We start from the raw sequence: 23,786 nt of genomic DNA, 5'->3' as shown, positions 1-23,786 counted from the left end.
TAGGTATTAAGATGGTGGTAAATAATCTTTATTACTTTGAAATGGTTACCTATTATTATTTTTACCTTTTAGAGTGCCTGTCTACTGAAACGGAGCGTAGCAGAGATGTACCTTATATAATTGACCAATCAGAATTTTGTCAGATGACGGAATAAAATTATCACGTTATAATATAGGTACCGACAATCTGATTAGTCTGCTTAACACATCTCCGCTCCGCTCCGCTTCAGTGGACAGGCACCCTAAAACTTACAAAACCAATATCATTTACCGGTAAATTCACAACACTGGGCAGTACCTATTATCATTGATGAGAGGCAACCCTATTAAATCTGCATGATTAATAAAAATAAAAGTCACATTTAAGTTTTTTTTTTCAAATATTAATTATTGTTTCTTAAAACATAGGTAACTGATATTATACTTTATAGATAAATTCGATAATTCGTAACGAGAGCCAGCCCTAGCCTAGCATCTGCCTGTATTTTCAATACAATATTATTTTTTTACCTTCACTTAAGACATAACCGATTTTTGTATCGCTAAATTTACATCACTATGTATATCCGGTATAACGAGAGGCAGCCCTAGCATCTGCTTGAATTTCAAATACTATGTTGGCATTACTTAAAGGAAGTTAATCAGTAAAATTGTTATTTTATTTGAGCGTTCTGGATTCTCAAAATACCAAATACCTTTCTTGAATATTAAAAAGAAAAAAATATAATAATATTTTTTTTGTATTTATGTTATATAGTTACCGTTGCAGAAAAATGCTAATTAGAGATTTGAAATCGAAGGGAGCTTTTATGACTAAGTAATATTATTATGAAATAAAAAAATGCATAGTCCGAATATATTTATTAAAGAAGTTTCTATTTTAATTTGCACAAGAAAAGAACAGGCTGCAATTTATTTTTAACTTACAACACCCTGGACCCTTGTGCGCAGAAGCGCGCCAATATTAAACTCTGTGTTGCGCATGTTGGCAGCATTGACTATTTCCTCCAAGCTACTCGAGTAGACGCCGCCATTACCACGCCAGCGGGTCGGAATTTTCTGTCACAGTGAATAATAGTTCGTGTGGTTTTTTTGATAATTCCGTTTGTAAATCTTTAATAAGTGTTTAGAAATCAATAAAATAAAATAGCAAGATGTCAGACGAAAAGAAGGTACTGTTTATTCTATATTAGCAGATAAAATGTGTTCTAAATGAAAACGAGATAGACATGGCGTTCTTGCAATGTGGTTATTTCTTCATCGTATCATACGATTACGAGTATGAATGTATCCTACTATTGCATTAAAGTGAATCTGTTTTCTGTACGTATTGGTTTATTTCCAGGGAGAAAGCGAGCACATCAACTTAAAAGTGCTAGGACAGGACAACGCTATTGTGCAGTTCAAAATCAAGAAACACACACCATTAAGAAAATTGATGAATGCATACTGTGATAGAGCGGTTAGTATCCTTTATTTAGGTGTAACTATCATTCGAGTCTGTGAACTTATCTACTGGCTTCTTTCTGAAGACCATCTGTCCTTAAACCTAACAATTATGCTAACATCTAACAAGGTCCCTAACCAAACGCCGGCCGCCGCGCCGTTTCATTAGTATATAGCACACTTGGTTATAAAATCTACAGTTTTGAAAATACTAATGTTTTTGTTTATTTATGTTTGGAAATCACAAAATAGTTACAACAATGAATATGACAACATTCAACAAAATGTTACACCATTCCTTTTAAGTTAATACTTTTGTTTGTGCCCTTATAAAAATAAAAATAACTCAAAAATCTGCTCAATAGTCGTGCAGTTAAAATTCAATTCTTGATTTTTGTATGCAGGGTTTCATAGCTTCTAATCTAAATATATAAAAGGGAATGATATTTAACTGCCTGATCTATAAACAGCTCAAACTACTGGATGGATCAGGCTAAAATTTGACATGATACCGGACTAAAATAGGGGTTCAATGTGTAGTCCATGTGGATGAAGCAGCGGGCATACGCTAGTAGTACATATATCTTGATTAGACGGGTTATCAATTCTTTTGCCATCTGACCTTCCAGGCTTATAAGTAATATACCATTAATGGTTAAAAGGTCACATCGCTCAATTATTTTTAAACCTTAGAAAGCTGTTCGAAACATTGATATCTAAGATTAATATCTTATGCTGCAATTTGTGTTGATGCATATTGCATGTAGGGTTTAGACCAACACGTTGTTTTATTTTTATAGCTTAGTTTATTGAACCTTAGTTCACCAGATGTAATGTTTCTATACAGTATGCGGCAGAAAGTTATGTACATCAATATTTAGAAGGAGATAGCAGATTTGTAGAGCGTTGTCCCTGTCATTGAGACCGACAAAACCTCATAGGTATGAGTGACAGAGACAATGCTCTACAAAGCCGAAAGTCATTCTAAAAGCCAATGTACATGACTTTCTGCCACGTACTGTACACTTTTTAGGGTTCTGTACCCAAAGGGTGCCAACGGGAGCCTATCACTAAGCCTGCATTGTCCATCTGTCTGTCTGTATCTCTTGAACTGTGATAGGTAAAGACAGTTGAAATTTTCACAGAATGTGTATTTCTATTGCCGCTATAACAAATAGTATAATTTTTTTAAATGGCTGCCATGCATATTAAAAGTGTTATTTCTTGTACGATGGTACAGAACCCTTTGTGAGCGATTCCGACTCTCACTTGGCTAATTTTTAAATTTACGTACCTTATTTCTTGATTTCACACGACTATGCATCCTTCTTTATTCTTAGTGTTAAGGAACTTTACCTTAAACGAAAGCCTGTTTTAGATAGATTAATCAAATAACAAGTTCATCTCTGCGATAACATCTGATACTCGAAAGTTGGCTTGGCTGCACATGCATTTTATTGCTGTCATAAAGAAGACATTTCTTTAGATGCTATATCCATGGAATCTAAAAGGTTAGATTCTTAGGTTATAGGAACTAATATGCGGCTAGTCATATAGTGGAGAAAACTATCCCAAAGTCTATGTATATACCTGTTTCTTTTAAAATATTACTATGTTATCTACCTGATGTTCAATGTGCGATGCGATGATGTAGATTTTTAAAAATCTTGTTTAATCCTTATGTCCTAATTTTCCAATAAAAAGTATCATGTATCTGTTCCTAAGATGCAAGCTGTCTCCTTGCCAAATTTTGACAAAATTGGTTCAGTAATTAGGCAAGAAAAAGTAACGTAGCTACTTTTGCATTTATCTACTGTAACTAGGCATTGTCCAGCCTATGTTATGTCTGCTTTCCTTGACTATCCATTTTGCTTAGTCTTAAACAACAGATTTTTGGAGTCTATCGGGGTCTTAAGTCACTCAGGATTTCTAGCCAAACTATCTTTGGCAGCCGCAAGATTTAGCTCCAGGGATGACAATGGGGCCGATGCTCTTGTACACAATCTCTAAACTAAACTAAATTAACAGGTCTAAATTTAGTGCTATCCTTTTCCGCAAGCAACATTATGAAAGGGATAACAATAGATTTAGATGTGCCATTTTAGTTTAGTATAGAGATTGTGTACAACGGAATCAGCCTCAATGTTGAGATATATTTTACTGGCGTAATTTTTTCCATGCTACATGACTACCAGCTTAGACAGACCCAGTTGTTGTTGATAAGTTGCAAGAACTTATCACCAAAATATTAGACACTTTAATTTATAATATTAGCACAGATTAGTTTTTAATATCATCTAAACAGCTTCATCTTTTTTACTTCCAGGGTCTATCCATGCAAGTAGTGAGATTCAGATTTGACGGCCAACCTATTAATGAAAATGACACACCCACGTCGCTGGAGATGGAAGAGGGAGACACAATAGAGGTGTACCAGCAGCAGACGGGAGGCACCCTAGTGTAAATTGTATCATAAGGAACTGTCCAACTGTGGGGAGATCGTACCCAACTCAAAAGTTTATCATTAAGTTAATTTAGTACCTACATTTATATCTGTAAACTGTTTAATTTCAGAGACACAATGCTGCCTGCCTATACACAAATCTAACTAAATTATCAAGTCTAAAAATACTGCTATCCTCTTCACAATCAATGTGCCCTGCGGAAAAGTATATCATTACTTTTAGAACTGTCAATTTAGTTAACTTATGAGATTTGTGTGCAAAGGAATTAACACCATTGCACGATTTGCATTGACCTCACCTAACTTTTTTTCTTATTGAATTGTGTCTCGGAAATACGAAACCAATTACGTGGGTAAATTCTAAGGTAAACCAAATGTTTAAGTAACTTCAACTATTATTCCATTGTGATAATTTTTTTTTGGCATCATGCATAACTGCAACTTTGGCAACTTGTATGAAAAATCGTCATGTGCATACATCCGCAACCTTGCTGTGGTTTAATAAGTGAAAAGATCGGAGTTTGGTTCCGAGTCAAGACAATTTGGATATGTATAAAATGTCTAAATTGGCTCTGGCCTAGCAGGAACCCTACCGACAAATACAGGCTTATGATTATCTGAAGTTTTCTTTGTACAATTCAAGCAGTGAACTAATTCAGTCCTTTAGGTCATAGGTTTTGCAGTTGAATTAATATTACTATACTAAAATCAACTACACAAACTATACTATACAAACTAGGGCTGAACTAAAATTGGCAAACTCTGTCTCATTCGTTCACGCATTGCTTTGCCCAGCCCAAGATTTTTGTCGATTGCTCCAAGGACTGTACTGAACTAATAGAGTAATTTGACAACTAATAATTTTAAGCTTATTTCGTGGTTTAATTTAATGACATAAAATTATGGAATGGTTCTGGAACATAGAGCCTCCTTTTTATAGACTTCTGATCATGTTTCAGATCAGTCATGCAGGCTTGTCAAGCTTGCAGTATATGTAAAACCGCCTTAACATGTCTACAATCAGCCAGTATTTTAAATGCTGAAGCGTTTAGGCATTACGACGTGTTTCGATATGGGTAACTAATTTATTGGACCTGTGTCCAGTCGTCTCTAATCTCTGATGTCGATGTGAAGTAAAAAATAAAGTAAATGTATTGATTATTTGATTTCATTTTATTTCAATCCATTCCAGGAACCTATGTAATTGCAAGTCATTAACTGTGTGCAGATTATAACGTCATTTAGTATGGAGATGTCCATTTTCAACGCATGTTTTTCTGTCACTTTCCCGTCCATACAAATGATAGACTTTCGCACAGTTAACGTTTACTTTTGAAAAGTTTGCCAACAGTACCCGTAGTACAAGATTTTACGTCTCACCAAACGAAACCAAATTCGAGAGTCTAAATACTTCCGCGTTACAGTAAAATGGACCTAAACAGCCTTGAATTGAAGTCAAATATTCAATGCACTGATTTTAATTTCGCAATGTTTCCGCTTGGAGCGCTGGCTGTAGAAGTGTAGACAAACTTGAGCTTTAAAACAAGGCTTTTAAGATCCAGTTTACTGTAACGCGGAAGTATTTCGACTCGAATTTGGTTTGATTTGGTGAGACGTAAAATCTTGTACTACGGGTACAGCTCGCAATTAATAGTGTATCATATCACCTAATTTTTCAAACGCCCAGTATATACCTACTACCTACCAGTGAAACCTGCAGAATACATGGTAAGTACAGGTATGGAAACTGGCAAATGAAAAATATGTGTGGATAAAACAGGTGTAACTGTAAATGTAAGATGAGTCATCACCAGTGATGACCTTGACTGATTACTGTGGTTAGTGAGATGACTAAACAATGACAAATCGTAAAGGTATGTAACTTTTGTCCCGAACCCCGTTAGGTTTTAAGTTATAAATCTAAGTTGCAAAAGACTAACCGAAATAGGAGTCTACTCGCTATGCATCTAATAAATATAATATGTAGGTACATATAAAGTCCCGCAAATTGCTAATGCGGTGACCGCCGTTTTAGTGACGTCAGCACTGGACAAATTTCGAGCCGTAGACTGAGTGAAAAAGCTAGATTAAAGGGTACGGTGTAACCGCGTCTGAGATAGCGATAGCACAATATAACGATGAATAACACGACAATTACCATTGTTTAGTAGTCAGTATTAAACGTTTTTATGTGAAAACAAGTAAATAACTAATGAAAAATACAATGACGACAGGAATTCTCAAAGTTTGTTTTGCAACTAAAGTTGTAGTCCTTGAAAAAATCGGTTACAGAATAAGTGTCCCTTATTCTGTAACCGATTTTTTCAAGGTTAGGTAACAATAGGTTAGCTGCGTCTCTGTTTATCACATTAGTAACTTTATCTGTGCTCTCTCTTTTTAGTGTGAATGAGAAAGCAAATGTTCCTTTGTCTAGATTTTTTACTCAGTCTACGTTTCGAGCTGATGGTATTTTTTTATTGCGTCTGACGTCATTTCGATGTTAATGAGACATGGTTCCAGCGCAATAGCAATTTGAGGGACTTACACCTAGGTAATTAAGGTAGCTCAGTTCAGTGCTTTCTCCATACAAACGTAGGAGGGAAAATACAACAATATTCGATATTGTACGCACAAAACTAAGAATTATATCGATTTATCTCGTCATTATCTAGGTTTATTGATATATAAAACATTAAAAAAAATATTGATTTAAAAGTTACGAGGCTCAAAAGATTCCTATTTTAACACTAAATTAATGACAACTTTGGGCGTAAATAAATAAGATTAGGGATATGAAAATTCTAAAACAATTTATCATTAGACGTTGTTTATTTATTCATTAGTTGAAATAACTTTACTGTGCAAACATAAATTCAGAGCCGTTTTTTTCTCAAAAATACTTTTCCTGAACCCTTTTCGCGCGCTTGATTTCAGAGAAAATCATCGTGCCTCTCAACTTTCTCATACAATGTCAAGTGAAAAGAAAACATGTTACCCACGTGCGCTGCCAATTTCAGTCGAGCGTCCTGCGTCACCTTAAGACAAAAAGTTGCTCATGTAGCTACCTACGGCGTAAGATCATTCGATAGCATTATTGTAGGTAGGTACTTTGTAAGGGTTTGTAAAATTATGATGCTAGCAGCTAGGTAGGTAAAAAACGACCATTAATAAGGACCAAAATATTCCGTTACGTTTTATACCTATTACAGAATCTGAATTTATGTTTGAGGGTTCCTTGTCCTCAAAAACTACTGAGCCTATTTGGGACCATTTAAAAAAAAATATTATTTTAATCAGTAGGTAAGTAACTAGTTACCTACTGATTAAAATAATAAAATAAATTAATCTAAGCTAAGAACCTATTATTAAAAATTTGTTTTGAATAAAATTTATATTTTTATTTACAGCCAACACGGCGCAGTACGCACACTACGTGTTCAACACATTGGACCAAGATCGAAGTGGATTGTTAAGTTTTGAGGTAAATAACTTACATTTAAATAATAAATTCGTTTAATTTAATTAGCTCATCTTGTTAAAGTGCAGACACATTGTTGTGTTGTGGTGTGTTGTAACTGGAACGAGTCTCGACGAAAGGCGCCAGAATGTCCCAGCAGACTACGATTAGGTAGGTACTTTACACGCCATAGTAAAATGTCATTCAAAACATATCACGCAAAAGGTTTAGACATATGTACTTAGGTATGTAACAGGTAAGCCCACCCGGATGAAGTCGGGGCGGGTCAAATAGTCTAAATATATCTATAAAAGGAAAAGGTGACTGACTGACTGATCTATCAACGCACAGCTGAAACTACTGCATGCAGATAGTGATAGAAAGGATTTTGGAAAATTCAACCCCTAAGGGATGAAATAGGGGTTTGAAATTTGTGTAGTCCACGCGGACGAAGTCGCAAGTATAAGCTAGTTTTAAATAAAAATGAACCAGTTTGAAATGAAATAGATTTAAAATTTAATTTAAAAAACCGGCCAAGTGCGAGTCAGGCTCGCGCAATGAGGGTTCCGTACTACAGTCTTATTTTTTCGACATTTTGCACGATAATTCAAAAACTATGATGCATAATGTACAGGTGAAGACCTTTCATATGATACCCCACATGATATAGTCACTCACTTCGAAAGTTGAAAATACTCTTAGTTCATGACCACAATTTAATTTTTTTGTGTGATGTAACCCTAAATTCACGGTTTTCAGATTTTTCCCCAAATGTCAGCTATAAGATCTACCTACCTGCCAAATTTCATGATTCTAGGTCAACGGGAAGTACCCTGTAGGTTTCTTGACGGACAGACAGACAACAAAGTGATCCTATAAGGGTTCCGTTTTTCCTTTTGAGGTTCGGAACCCTAAAAATTAATATGAATGAATGATTTAGGTTTTGTTCAAAAAAAGTGCATTGAACGCGCGTCGAATGTACAGCAATTTCAAAATAGCAGTTTTCTAAAAAACACATGAAATACCTACAGAAATATTTATTTTCATTAAAATTGTGCTTACAGGAATTTGTTACGGGTCTCTCCGTATTATCAAGAGGGACCTTAGAAGAGAAATTGCGTTGGACGTTCTCGTTGTATGACATTAATGGCGACGGGTGTATAACGAAGGAAGAAATGACAGAAATCGTGACCGCAATTTACGACCTTATGGGCAAGATCGTAGAGCCTATGATTGATGACGAGGTTGTTCGGGAGAAAGTAGAGAGGCTATTTCAGGTAAGTGAAAACTGAAAAATTTATGGATTGCAAAAACTAAAATGATTATATGGAGCACTTTTTAATGAGATTTAAAACGGCTTTCTTTAAATATACCTTAGTAGGTAATTTTAGGTACTTAAAACTGTATTAACTATTAAGACATTTCAGGTACCTACTTAAAACTGTATTAAGACGCAAACATATGACTGTTGTAGTCTGTCGTGGTGACTCGTTACGTGATCAAAGTCACTGATAATATTTGTAGACTGTATTGTCGCTCTGTGTGTGCAGTGACGCCTGACGGTCAAGGCTCATACCGATTAATCAATTGTAGCCCAATTGCGTTGCAAGCTGCAACACACCGCAACAGTTGTATTTGCGCCTTTTATATGTGTCACTAAATTTAAGGTGGGTATCCTAAACGCAAAACTTATTTTTTAAAAAAATAGCTACCTATCTTCAAAATTGCACCCTTGCACCATACTTGCATATTTACTTATATCATAAATGCAAGTGTGTCTGTCTATCTCCATTTCACGGCTCAGGATCTAAACTGATCTTGATTAGACCTGGCTCAGAGATAACTGATTTGGCTACTAACATAGCAAACTTATTATCCTGAACAATCATAAGAGTTCCAAAGATTTTTAAAAACCTAAGTATTGTACATCCACGCGGACGAATTTGCGGGCATCGGCTAGTTCAAATTATTTAAGGTCACTATTTTTCACTTCCAGAAAATGGATTTAAATCGCGACGGAGTCTTAACGCTGGACGAGTTCATCGACTGCTGCTCGCGAGACGAAGGCATATCTCGATCCATGGGTGTCTTCGACAGCAATTTCTGACGCCCTGCTATTGCGCGCGCCCGTCGACGCCGTGCTGTGTAACTTTACGCCACCCTCGTTCCTTTGCCTTGAAATTATTATTTTCTAACCTTCGTATAAATATGACACCAGGTAAAAAGAAATTTGACCTTAAACGTGCGCTGTGGGTGATTTATCGATGTATTTGGTAGCACAAAGTGAGGCGTGACAGTAGGGTATCTTTTTACCCGACGGCATCTGTACTAATTACTCAGGCTAAGCGTATGATAAAGTTGCAGACACTTACTGTATGGCGTCCTGGAACGTTATAGGGCGCCGTGATCGACTAAGCGTCCTGGAACGTAATAGGGCGCGGTGATTCGACTAATCGGTCCACGCCTCGAACTTTAGGGCGTTAGAGCACCATGACAGACTATAGACATATCGTTTAACTAAAACGGCTCCTAAACTCGCTGCGTGCTGGAGAAGTAACAGCTAAGAGGCCGTATTGAAAATCTGTGACTTTTGGTTACATATTAGGTATACTTAATTTGAAAACTAAGGACCACAAATTTCTTATTTATTACATAGGCATTTTATCTGAAAAAGGACCCCGGATTGATCTACCCGAAACTAGTCGGGCTAACGTCGACTAAATAAGTGAGTAAAACCGGTTTCGTCTACATTTATTTTATCTGAATTCGATATACCTACAGAAATATGATTTGATACATTTTTTTTCGATGGATAATTAGGTAGGTATATTTAAAAACTGCTCCTAAATCTGCACTTTTTTGTTTTTATTCTGCATACCGCGCAGCTCCGTCTAAACTGGACCCGTCTCAGTCAAACAGTGTCTTTGGGATGTTGTGATATAAAATATGTATGATTCCGATCGTTTTCTATCGCGTCACGACACACAACAACACAGTAATGTGTTTGCGTGCCAAGCGAGCGAGCTTTCTAAAGATATCGTAACTTGTTCTGTAATTTTAACCTTAAATTAAATAGAATTATGGAAATAAATTGCAATGGAAGCAAATGTAAGATTGCAAACCTACAATTTGATTTGGTTCAATAAACAGTCGCATGTACCTTGCGGGTGTCCCTGTAATATGAGAATATTATAGTAGCTATTCCTATCGCTTAAAGGGCTGCCGCTTTCGAAATTACTGATAACCTGAATAAATTAATACAATAAAGCAATATATTTGAATGTGGAATGAATAGGCTTAGTAAAATATATATTTTCGATGCCTAGGTACGATTAAAATGATATGTACCTACCTACTTAGATAAAAAATGGGATTGACATAAGTCAAATCTTTAAACCTTTTAAAAATATTATTGTAGTTTCAAGAATTCACACGGCTCCCTTCTTTATAAGTTAATCGACTATTTATATTATAAAAAAGTTTATAATAGTGAGACATGATACTATGCGATTCAAATAATAAGATATCTATCTACCTTACTTGTAGCTGTAATATCAAACTTGTACTTCAATTCGACATTTCTTCTACATAGTTTTATATAGGTACTTATTTTTGTTTTGGTTTACCTACTGGTTTTTAAGCAAAAAAAATATAAAACATTTTTTTTTTGTTAGTGATAAGTACAAGATTGAGAGCAACGTAGTGAAATTATTAGTATAGGTACTTACTTACTTATTTGTTTTAAAAATCGTCTCTTGAAACATCTCTATTTTTGAACAAATTAGGGGAATCACAACATTGCAAACTTTGATTTGATTGAAACTTCGATTAACCAGTTTTGCAAAAATGCATGTAAGTAATTCCAAAGGTTGATTTTCGTTGTTAAAATATCGTACATCTCATTCCCGCCCGTAATATTCGAACTCAAATACCATGCTCTCGCGCTTGACTTGGAACTGTCGGGTGGCGTACATTTAATATCTGGTACTTTCAATAATATTTAATTGGTTAGTTTCATATACTTATACTTCTATATTTAAGTGTGCATATTAATAAATGTGTAGAAATGCCATCAACTAACGTAATGGCTGTGTAAATCGTAGTTATGTATGAACCTATTAAAATGTACGGATATATATTTCATATGAAAGCGTTTTGTCTGTTTCTTCTTCGAATGATGTAGGGATGTAATATATGTATAAATATATTATGTCATCTGTTTTACCTTAGCTTACTTAAAAGGGAAATACCTAAATCGCAGGTAACATCTACCAAAAATTTGTAAGCGACTTGCTACGTTCTAGCTAATAATTTTACTTGTAGCAAGGATTAATTGTTAGTTCGTGATAAGTAAATTGCATTAGTCCTTAGGTACGCATTTCTACCACGTTCCACATTCATCCAAAGACATATTATTAGCACTAACACCGCGAACTGAATCACATTGAACGTTAATTCTTTTAGGTAAGGTAAGGAAGAAAAAATCACTTATATATCTAATTTCCGCTTGAATATTTTATTGACCCTTATCCATTCTAGGATACTCACTTAATTAATGTACTTATGTCTACCTATCTATTCACTGTGACGAAATATTAAAATTCTATCCAGCTAGACTTTCTACCCTTATTTTAAATTATTCCGGCCATTTTTAAATAGAATTTTTAGAAGTAATAAGTTCATTTAAGGCAAAATATTGTAATAACTAATAATTCAGTTATCATTATTTAAAATAATTAGATTAACTAGGTACCTAAAATTATCAAAATCACATTCCGCGCTTATCTCTAAAACTAGCATTAAAGTTTAAACCATCATCGATTTCGGTATCTCTATTCAATTGAGGTTTACGTTTTCATATAAAAGGTAAGACCCCGATCGCCTTCTAGCGCGTCACGCGCCCTCACAAGTCACGAGCCACGACACATCACAACACGGTAATGTGTCTGCGCCGTAATGCAAGTCGCAACGAACCTGTGTAAGGGCCATATCACACTAGAGTTTGTGCTCGTTTTCATGGCAGTAGCTTCGCGACTCGCGGTGGCCTGGGAAATCTACCTACTTCAATAAAATAAAACATACCTAACACAACACTGCCACTACCCTACGTTAAAAAGGTTATACCCGATTATTATTTAGGTATAGGTACCTACCTACTCATAAAATAGAACCGCTTCAATAAGGCAGAAAACGTGATACGGTATATCCACCTACTAGATGCAGTAGAAGAGAAAGAATAGGTACCTAACTATTTTATTTAAGTAGGTACTAACCTAAAAATGAAATGGTAATTTAAAAACCTGCTTCTATGAAATGGTAATTTATACATTATTCTTTTTTGGCAAACTATTACCATACCTAGATACAAACTACATACCTACATTTTAAAACGGCAACACAAAGCTTTCTTCGACCACGAATTACGATTTAGTTGCTATTTTGGAGAAGGCATAATAGGGTGCTGGTGGCAATTTTGGTATAGGTATGATTAGCTTAGATTAGCTGTACCTAAGTAACTACCTATTTTATTAGAGGATATCAAGTAAATAGGTATACCTACTCTTTCTCTTTGAAGCAATAGATTTTAAAAGAAATTAACATAAGTAAATATAAATCTTTTTAACTTAAAACTGAATAGTATTTCAATAAACGTTAAATTTGATATTTACAAATAGGTTAGATACCTAATTGGTACCTTTAACCTTTTACCTAGTATCTTACCGCATTCAACCATACAAAAAAGTATTTTTTAAGAATCTTTCATTACCAGATGTAAATATTTATATGTAAATAGTTAAAAAATTGATAGATATAAATGTATATTTTCATAGTGAATGTTAAATGGAACCAAATAACTAGTTGGCTTAATACTTAAATACTTATCGTTTAAATAAGAACTTAAATCATGATAATAAAATGTCACTTTACTAGCTGTAATAGGTTTAATTTTTTTTTAATTTCGTTATGTTTTTTACATAATACCTAATAACTATGTATTTTAAACTTTTTGTCCTGTTGTATTATAGGTGTCCTTATTTTCAAATGAATATAACTATATTAATTCCACCGAAAAATAATAAAATATTGGTCGAGCTTACATAGATAAGGAATTTGTGTGTCTTCCTAATCTGACCTTTAAGTTACAAATAATCTCTTAAAATTTAAAAATTGAATTCACTGTTTCTGTTTCTTAAGTTATTGTTTATTGAACCGCAAATTAAATATTACCTACCTATACGTTAATAGAAGGCTCTCACTTGATTCAGTTTCAAATATTATTATTTATTCATCTGATAATTTTTGTGCCAAAGTGTAAAAAGTACCTACATCATAAAATACCGGTTTTATAAAGCTTTTGTTTTATTTTGAATGCTTTAAATTATTTTATGGCAAACAAAGAATGATAAATTTATTATTCTAAGCAAGAATACTAACGAAGGTATAATATAGGTTATATTTCATAATACCAACGTAACGAAATTATCTATTACCTACGAGTACCAATTACCATAATGCCATGTCCAAAACCAAAATAATTAACACTTATCGATCCTTGTAATAAATACAAAGAGATAAGTACCTAGGTATTCAATTAAAAAGTTAAACATAGTTATAGAGTTAAAACGAGACAGATTTATGTGAGAGATATACATCTGTCTCAGAGTGCGCTCTTTAGGTAGGTAGGTACTTACCTTGCAAAGATTCTAAAGTTATCGATGTTGCCAAGTTACATTATTCAGGCAAACCGCCGAACTTTGAATAACGATAAATCAAGAAACTTTGAATTCAATAACGGTCAATAAATAAAATTAAAGTAAAAATCGATTTCCGGCGCCAACAACGACTAAGTACCTACCTACCTAGTAAGTACCTACAGGTTAACATATACAAATAATTATTATTTAAACTGCTGACATAGTTTTAAATAATAAACATATTAAATAGAAGTCTATTACGCATATCGCTTGAGCGAACGCAGCGCCTGGTTTTTAAGTTTCCATCCAGAGTCCAGACGCTCGGGGGTCAGAAAGAAAGAATATTTTGAGCATTTCACAGCTACTGTATAGAAGCGTGAGTCGATGCTATAAGTCCCGCAAATTGCTATTGCGCTGGAACTATGTATAATTAACATTGAAATGACGTCAGCTGAAATAAAAATATATGAAAATATACCATCAGCTCGAAACTTCGGTCTAGTGTTGACGAACGTCACTAAAATGGGGCCACGCGCATTAGCAATTTGCTTATATATAGGGACTTATACCTAGCCTTGGATATGTTTGCTAGAGATATTTAAATATCGATGGGTAGAAAGAGACCTGAGAGTAGAGTAGAGACGCTCCTCAGACAATACCCTACTCGTGGGGTGCGTAATTTACCCGTTACATACCTCATTAATTAAGTAGGTACTAGCCCAGAACGAAATCTATTCACCCCAACTCAACACAGTCTTGTCTGTCCTGCGCGTTTTTGTAAAGCACGAAGTCAGAAGCTCGCGAATGTCCTGAATGAAGCGAGCCTGCGAGGCCGAGTGAAGCGGATGGGCGGATGAGCGGGGGCTCAAATTTTCACGCAAAAACTACTGCACAGAGTTAGCTGAAATTTGTAATGAGAATAGATTATAACCTGGATTAACACATAGGTTACTTTTTAACCCGGAAAATCAAGCAGTTCCCATGGGAATTTGAAAAATCCACGCGGACGAAGACGTGGGCATCAGCTAAGTGGATTATAAAAGTTTTGTTAGGACCACTCATGATTTATAAACCATCTCTTGCGAAAAGCTTAAAGAAAAAAATATCTATGGTCGATATTTAAAAGCTTGATTAATTAAACATATCGCACGTGATTACCCTTGTCGGCTGTTTAATTTATGCATTCATTGACCGTAGTACTCAATAAATTCTATGCATTGACCTAAGGAGCCACTTCGGCATGTTGAATGAATAAATAAAATTCACCATTTCACCAGCAAGGAGCCAGACGTACATTTCTCCCTCGTAATTTTCGATACACCTACCGACCTAAGTAAATAATATGAATGATTATGTGTTAGAAATAAATCTGTAATGAGATGTGTATTTAAATATCGAATAATTGTTTATTTACAAATTGTATGTGTATTTTTTAGAAAATAAAAAATAAAGAGTATACTTTGATGTTTAATTTTTAGGTAAAATTGATAAAACTTCTAGCTTAAATATGGAGAAGTCCCTTAGAACTACATACTAGCATTTCACCTCGAACTTGCTTTTCTTTCAACGTCATAAAATCTTTTCTTTTTTGTGGCGTAATGTTGTTGGCACCTTTCGGCTAAATAACCCTAAAAATGATCCTGACATTCCGCCACGAAAAAAGGAAAGTTTGTTTACCTATTGTTTGTTCTATATAGAAAAAAATAATGGGACTTGCACACAAATATGGTAGGTAAGTAATGTAAATAAAACAACAGTCAATTATGTACAAAATATTATATTTCTGAGAAAAATCTTTAAATATACACCTAAAACAAGATACCTATTATTAAGTAGGTAGTTTGAAAATAAAATTAATTTGAGCGTATTGCCTTTTTTAATTAAACCAAAAATTAAATACAATACCTACTGTTTTTGAGGCACGTTCTTTTAACTAGATGCCTTAGTCCACGACAGGTCGAGATGACAATCAGGGCTAACCCGTATGCGGTGCGAGGCGTCCCCCCCGCCTCATTCCTCGATTGGCATCTCTACCTGTCGCGTACTATATCTACCAACATTCTTATAGGTAATTTATGTATGTCTTTCAATTTCATACAATTACTACAGGTATTATCGCATAACTGAGGAGGTTGTTGCCGTAGATAGGGTAATAAATGTAGATGCAGGAACGTTTGCTTTCTCATTCGCACTATAAAGAGAGCACAGATAAAGTTACTAATGTGATAAACAGAGACGCAGCTAACCTATTTTTTGTCCCTTATGGTGTAACTGGTTTTTTTCAAGCATACATACAAGAAGTTGCAAAACAAACTTTTGAGAATTCGTGGCGTAATTGTATTTCTCATGAGTTATTTACTTGTTTTCACATAAAAACGTTTAATACAAATATTGACTACTAAACAATGGTAATAATTGTCGTGTTATTCATCGTTACGTCGTGCTATCGCTATCTCATACGTGGTTACACAGTACTAACATCTACCTATTATTCTATCTACGGTTTTTGCGGACATGGAGCTGTGCGGGAGGGGTGTGATGACGTGACACGAGAGCTCAGTGATTCGTCTACTTGTGACACAATAGTGGTCCGACTGACTTGTGACAACTGTCACCCCTTCCGCACCGCTCCGCTACCGCATGGTGTGATAATCCCAGCAAAATAATGTTGAATTTCTGGATTTGAGTTGGATAGAGTTGGAGCCTACTCAGTTATGCGCTATACAGCTATAACTTATATTCGAAACATTATTATAATGAATACTACCTACTAATAGAAAATGTTTAAAATAGTAGTAAAGCTAACTTCATTACACTACAATCAAAAAAATTCGCGTCAATAATATTGCATCTGTAAAAATATAAATCTGAATATTATTAATTTATTTTTCAATATATCCAGTCCCTTCATAATGTCGTAAAATTAATAATAATTATGTATTATTAATAGAGAGCTATGTCTGGTGGTAAAAAATCTATCGCAAGGATACTAATCTAAAATCAAAAATACACACATTCAAAACACACTGAGTAACTATTTCATAATAATTACTCCAATAATTAATTGTAAGTATAAGTATAATTTTAAAATAAAATAATTTTATACATAAGTACTAAATTATATTTTTTTATTTTATAAGTATAAAATTATCTTAAAAATTTTAAAGTATAAAAATCCTCTCATTACTTTATTATTTATTAATAGAAATACATTATTTTTCTAAATAAAAAAATACTCATTTCAAAAGTGTAAATATGTAGTTCTAGTATTAAATTTTGTAGAGATTTCATTAGTTTAATTAAATATTAGGTAGGTCACACCAGCCACTACCACCACTGCCACCACTTTGCATTTGCACATACTGCAAATTAGTTCTCAGAGTAAAAACTATCGTTTAGTTTTCTAAAAAAATTAGTAAAGTGTAATGTAATGCGCGCCTACTTTAACAGAATATTTTTTTATACTAATTACAATTTCAACTACACGAGCTCTTTTTTTAACCAACCTATGCAGTAGATTACAATAGTACCCTGCAACTGGCGTGGTCCCGCTAACTTCGACATAGAGCTCTCCCAGCTTGGAGTTTACAGAACTGGTTTGTTTGTGAACACACACTTAATCGGAGACTCAGTTCCACTCCGCTCTGCCGATGAGCGCTGCGCCTTACAATACTTTGGGTACGGTGACGCTTGGCACTCGCTTGCAGTACCGCAGCCAGGCGGCGCGCGTGGTCGCGTCAGCAACAACATTAATATTTCAGAGCTGGCTAGTCCGTAACACACACTAAATCAAGAGAGACAACGCCTCAGCTCCACTCCGCTCTGCCGGTGTGCGTTGCGCCTTACAATACTTTGGGTACGATGACGCTTGGCACCCGCTTGCAGTACCGCAGCCAGGCGGCGCCGTAGCGGCGGCGGCAGCGCGCGTGGTCGCGCCAGCAGCGATGCAGCAACATTAGTATTGTTATCAGAGCCGGTGCCGCAGCTATCAGTTGACGTGAGTATATTCCTGGTAGGAGAAAAAGGAAAGTATGAGAATAGAATAGAAATATTTTTGTTTAAATAAACTTTTACTTTTAGTACTTTTTAACCGACTTCAAAAAAAGGAGGAGTTTCTCAATTCGTCGGAATCTTGAATCGTCAATTATATTAGGTCCTTAGGGCGGTTACAGACTAGCGTTTTATACGCGCGTATAAGCTCGTTTTTGGAAGCGCATGTAGGCGCGTATAGGCGTATAAGCGCGAGCCGCGAGAGACCACCACCCACCGGACCACTTCGAGCGAACACGCCGAAATATGCCCGTATACGCAAGTCCGGCTTTTTGAAGCGCGTATGTAGCGCGCGTGTAAGCGCGTATGCTGAAACGACCGTATACGCGCAAAAAAATACGCTAGTCTGAAACCGCCCTCACATGAAATTGGCGTTTTGTAATGAAGGAATATAAAGTCCATTTTTATAGTATTTATGTATGTACCATTGCTATCTATGCACATTTGCCATCTCATAGGTAGTTCATTTACCTACTAAAAAAACCATACGGGCGGGAATCAATAAAATCTTTGAAGGCGCTTTGGACTGCCCTATCAGAGTTGAATTTTTTCCCTTGCAAGAAGTTATCTAAATTTCGAAAAAAATGGTAATCTGTTGGAGCAAGGTGGATGGTCCTAGATATTCCAATTGAAGCTCCTCTAATTTGGTAGCCGTCTGTTGTGCAATGTGTGGTCTAGTGTTGTCCTGAAGCAGCAGTGGCCACTTTTAATTAATGCGAATCTAACAATTACCTGGTATAGCTAGAGCCGCGTGTACCAACATGTCGCCCGCATAGTTGGGATGGCGCACGACACCCCATAGATTTGAGAGCAGAAGCTTTTTGCCGTGAAATGTTGGCATCGAATTTAAGTCTGAAAAAAAAACAAAATGACAGAGATGACCACAAATAGCATAAATAAATGACTCAGACAGATAGTGTAGCTAATTCTGTTGTACACAATTTTTAAACAAAAGTAAATTGACAGGTTACGCGCACCACGGTAAATTTTCGTATGTTTTTCCCCGCAAAATCTGTGAACTATATACGTACATATATACATACATGGAAGCGAACGCACTGCAGAATTAATTCCGTACCGGATTTTGATAGATTTAAATTTACGGAGTTTAAAACGCACCGCAACTCGCCGCACCATGGTGCGCACTAGCTCTAAGGTTGAGATCTATAGAGCGCACTCTGACTTAGCTTAGACTTAAGACAGAGTTATAACGACACAGATTTAGATCTTAAACATAAATCGGTCTCGTTTTAACTCAATTTTAAGTCTGAGCAATGTCAAAGTGCGCTCTATAGATCTCAGCCTAAGACACTGCACCTAGGCTCTCCTGGTGTGCGTTGCGCCTAGGGGTAAGACGAAAAAGTCAAAAGAAAATTACGTAACGTACGTGTGACTTAGGTAGACAATTTACTGCACTGCATGAGTTAGAATAAGCATTGTTTTAAGAGACTTGCTAAAGGCACAATTAGTAGTATTTTATATCTTGTATGACCTATAAAACCTGCATAACACTATCCATTTTGAACAGTGTAATAATAAGTAACAGCAACAGAGACAGTGGCACCGATTCTAAGCACAACCTAATTTTAGAGTATTCGCACCCTTTTCTTACTATTGTAATATGAAAAGGACAGAAGCAGTTTGACATTTCTAAATTTAATTTTTAGATGGTAAAACCCGTGATTTTAGCACGCACTCGCAAACCTACTGTTTAAATTTGTATTGTGCACTAAAATTTAGAGTCTTTAAATGTGAAAGTCATGTTCCGTTCCTTTTTTAGCATTAGTAAAAAGAAAAGGATGCAGATACTCTAAATTTAGTTTAGAGAGAGACTAGAGAATCGGGGCCAGTGCTCTACAAATTTGCTATCTCCGTCTTAAGGTCGATATACATTACTTTCGGCCCCGTACTGTAGATTTTTTTTAAGTCAAGCATTTTGACTGTTTACAATGTCTGCTTGATGCTTGAGCCAAATATTTACGTGCTAGACGCGTGATTGATGCGATTTTATAATTTTGCTTGACACGACGCGACGTTCGGACAGTGTTCGATGTATGAAAAAAGTGCCGTTTGCTTGATCAAGCAAAACAAATCTACATGGTTGACGTCAAGCCCCTTGACCGTGTCGTAGCCCTTTACTAAGTGCGGGTTTACGTCATATTATAGTAAGGCATACATCTATACTAATATTATAAAGAGGTAAAGTTTGTAAGTTTGTTTGTAGGTAGGAAGTAATCTCTGGAACTATACTAAACCGATTTTGAAAATTAATTCCCCAGTAGAAAACTACATTATTCCTGAGTGACAGGCTATATTTTATTTTTAAAAAGTTAGAGATCCCTACGAAAATTGTAATAAGCTACAAGCGGTCGCTAGTAATGCTATAAAATTAAATACTACTACTACTACTATTGTTACTAACAAGTATCAAAAAGCATTGAATGAGAATGATAATTGACTATAAATAACAATAAGATACGAATATAGGTTACACATTATGATAAATACATCAATTAATTGCAATCTAATAGGAAAAAACTTCAAACAGGAAAAATATTGAATAATAATGTTAGGATTTAGTTGGTACTTACGCATCAGGCTGGGCTGCAGTGGATTTTTCCTGAATTCGTATTTAATGTTGTTACTGATAAGCATTATAAGAAAACCCAACAGGTAGAGTATGGAAGCAGCTATCAGAACATTAGTCTTCAGTTGTAAATCTGTATCTGCCACATATTTAGATATAGTCGTGAAGTAAAAAGGGTATAGAGAACTTGAGACAATCTGTAGATACCCTAATCCTTCAGAGTTCCAGTAAAACGTTGATACAACTTTTTTCTCTCTCATAATGAAATATAATGCGTAAACTATTTGCATCATAGAGTACACTAGTACCGTTGGCTTGAACTGTACACTATTAAGAATATTTTTAAGCTCGTCCAATGAAAGAATATTACTAATAATCTCTTTCTCTTGAAAATTAAAGCCTTGTTTGAAGATTAATATTGAGAAAATTAGCTGAAATAGGTATAAAAGCATTACAATTAAGGCATGTTAAACATTAGATGCTAACTAATTTGGCAAATAAAACTAGGTTATATTATATATTATTTATAAAACAGACTATAATGAGCCACTAAATAAGTACTTTTGTTATTAAATGATATTAATGTTAATAATTAAGTAATATATAATACAGTATAAAACACATATAAATTATACGTTTAATTGGTTTAACATTATTTTAAATCCATGTACATTGATATCTCTAATTTGAACAAAAGTCCTTTTTAATAAAATATGGTACAGTAGCCGTAGCGTTGTCTCTGTCACTCATACCTATGATGTTTCGTCGGTCTCAACAACAGGGACAGCGCTCTATGAAACCTCTATCTCTTTTTTTAAAGGTTGATGTACAATATTTTCTGCAGCATACTGTAGATTCTTTAGAATTTACACTGTATATTATTTTTTTTTTTTAACACAAATTTTGTCTGGTGGGAGGCTTCGGCCGTGCCGCCAAGCGATTTAGCGTTCCGGTATGATGCCGCGTAGAAACCAAAGGGGTGTGGGTTTAATAAAAACTGCCATACCCCTTCCAGGTTAACCCGCTTCCATCTTACCAGCAGGTGAGATTGCAGTCAAGGGCTAACTTGTATCTGAATAAATTAAATTATTATTAAATTAAATTAATACTTACAGTGCTGATATTAGATACTCTTGCCAGCCAAAGCTTTACATTTATATTTAGAAGAACCCCATGGATTTCTCGTCCGATAAAGAAATCATACAACGCATATCCTGAGTTACCATATGGATTCCAATCATTCTCGTCAACTTTATGGCTATTTAAGAACATTGTCAGAGCTAGAGTTACTGCTATTATGTAGGAAACAGTCGCCATTTGCAAATAAGAGTTCAGTAAAGTATCATTTTTCAAAATCCCATAGTAATCCAATCCAAACAATAGATTTAATGTACAGAAACTTGAGAAAAATGCATTAAAATAATATTTCTTCCCTCGGTCGTCAACCTCTCTGGTACCCATCACAGGTATGAACAGAAAAACTGTTTGTAAAACCAAATTACTGATGACAAGCACAGTTGCTTGAGTATTAAACCAAAATGATATGTTCTTGTATGTTACTAGTTCTTTGAGAGTTTTGTACGAACATGCTTTTAAGCAAGATATTAATATAAAAACTACTGTCAATGGTATCAATAAATATAGAGCTGTAACACCTATTCTACCAGCAAATTCACATCTATTGCTCAAAGGTGATAATGTTGAACTCGGTAATGGAGTTGCCAGCTTCCTACTGACGGATTGTGATTTGGACTTTTCTGTAACATCTTCTTCTTCCGAGTAGTCACCAATCGAGTGGCTTATAGACTTGCTTACGGACTTACTGAGTGACTTACTAAAGCTACGTCTTATATCTGGAACACTATCGACTACATCCTTCAACCTGCTAGACCTACGGGGAGGAGTTTCTGCTATAGTTCTTCTATTCCTTAAACTGATCGAAAATGTATCAAACGATTCTCTGGGCTCTAATTCCTCTATACCATTGAGTCCTTCGCTGGATGTTAAGTCCGTTTTTGGTAAATCTGTTTCAGGCAAACTTGTTGAAAAATCTGCAACCGAATACTCGATACGTCGCGTTCGAGTGCTACGCAAAAACTCAATCTTAGCTGATACATCCTCTAGTTTAATTTCGACGTCTTTTTTGATAGCAGGTCGTTTAGACGGCGATTTATTAGGCTCCTTTTTTACCTCTTTCGTTTCCTTGACGGCCCTGGACGGCGACTTTCGCGCAGGATATTTCGGCGCAGGCTTCCTACTGGGCGATTTGCGGGAGGGCGACTTTTGAGACGATCGTTCTGAAGGCGAACTCTTTCGGTTTCTGGCGGGAGACCGAGTTGGGGATACTCCTTTTCGCGTGCGCGGAGGACTCGCTTCAACTATACTCTGACGAGTCCGACCACTTCTTGTAGACATCATGATTACCACACACAACCAGTTGGACCACTTAAAATATTATTTGCTATAATTATCTCATCACCACACGCGAAGATATTTCACTAAAAAAAAACTCATAAGATACAAAAGTATTAAAATAATAAAATAATAGATTGTTTTATTTAGCACAATGCACGAACTATGATTATATTTTCTTTCAAATTCGTCTGTAAAATTGTAAATATTTGACAACAAAACAACATCAAGCCGGAAAAGCTACGCCGTCACGAAGCGTCAACGACGCTCGAATAAATTTGAAAAAAGAAGTCTGATTGGTTAAAAATTCTTGGCGGTATTTCGTAACGGACACGGCGTAGATACAATAATAGGTAGATTTAAGTACTGTGTAACCGCGTATGAGCTAGCGATAGCACGACGTAACGATGAATAACACGACAATTATTACCATTGTTTAGTAGTCAATATTTGTATTAACCGATCAACAATATTTGTATTAAACGTTTTTATGTGAAAACAAGTAAATAACTCATGAGAAATACAATTACGCCACGAATTCTCAAAGTTTGTTTCGCAACTAAAGTTGCAAGCTTTGTATGTAAGTTGTATGTATTCTTGAAAAAAACCAGTTACAAGATAAAGGACAAAAAATAGGTTAGCTGCGTCTCTGTTTATCACATTAGTAACTTTATC

General features: G+C 35.3%; 2 protein-coding genes across 5 annotated transcripts in view; one reads left to right on the top strand and one right to left on the bottom strand.

Moving 5' to 3' along the window:
- LOC117986474 (Kv channel-interacting protein 4-like) overlaps window positions 1–14,908 on the top strand; it is a 231,227-nt gene extending 216,319 nt beyond the window's left edge. For 3 of the 4 annotated variants that reach the window (XM_069501944.1, XM_034973310.2, XM_034973309.2), the window contains 3 exons: window positions 7,318–7,391; window positions 8,432–8,644; window positions 9,364–14,908. In XM_069501944.1, the coding sequence (XP_069358045.1) occupies window positions 7,318–7,391; window positions 8,432–8,644; window positions 9,364–9,474 (398 nt within the window). In that variant the 3' untranslated portion in view covers window positions 9,475–14,908. Of the gene's footprint in view, window positions 1–993; window positions 1,173–1,345; window positions 1,463–3,772; window positions 3,898–7,312; window positions 7,392–8,431; window positions 8,645–9,363 lie in introns of those variants that run through there. The other variant, XM_069501945.1, reaches the window with a different exon arrangement.
- Window positions 14,909–15,819: 911 nt separating this feature from the next.
- On the bottom strand, window positions 15,820–23,681 carry LBR (lamin B receptor). The gene is made up of 4 exons (XM_034973308.2): window positions 21,813–23,681; window positions 20,704–21,130; window positions 18,845–18,964; window positions 15,820–18,071 (listed from the first exon to the last, which is right to left on the bottom strand). Exons 1-4 carry the CDS (start codon window positions 23,115–23,117, stop codon window positions 17,905–17,907), a joined length of 2,019 nt encoding a protein of 672 aa, XP_034829199.1. The 5' UTR covers window positions 23,118–23,681; the 3' UTR covers window positions 15,820–17,904.
- Between the last annotated feature and the right edge of the window lie 105 nt (window positions 23,682–23,786).

This window comes from Maniola hyperantus, chromosome 11, assembly GCF_902806685.2.
Source record: "Maniola hyperantus chromosome 11, iAphHyp1.2, whole genome shotgun sequence".
Lineage (NCBI taxonomy): Eukaryota > Metazoa > Arthropoda > Insecta > Lepidoptera > Nymphalidae > Maniola > Maniola hyperantus.
The sequence above is the reverse complement of the archived record's forward strand: the minus strand, read 5'-3'. Positions and strand labels throughout refer to the sequence as shown.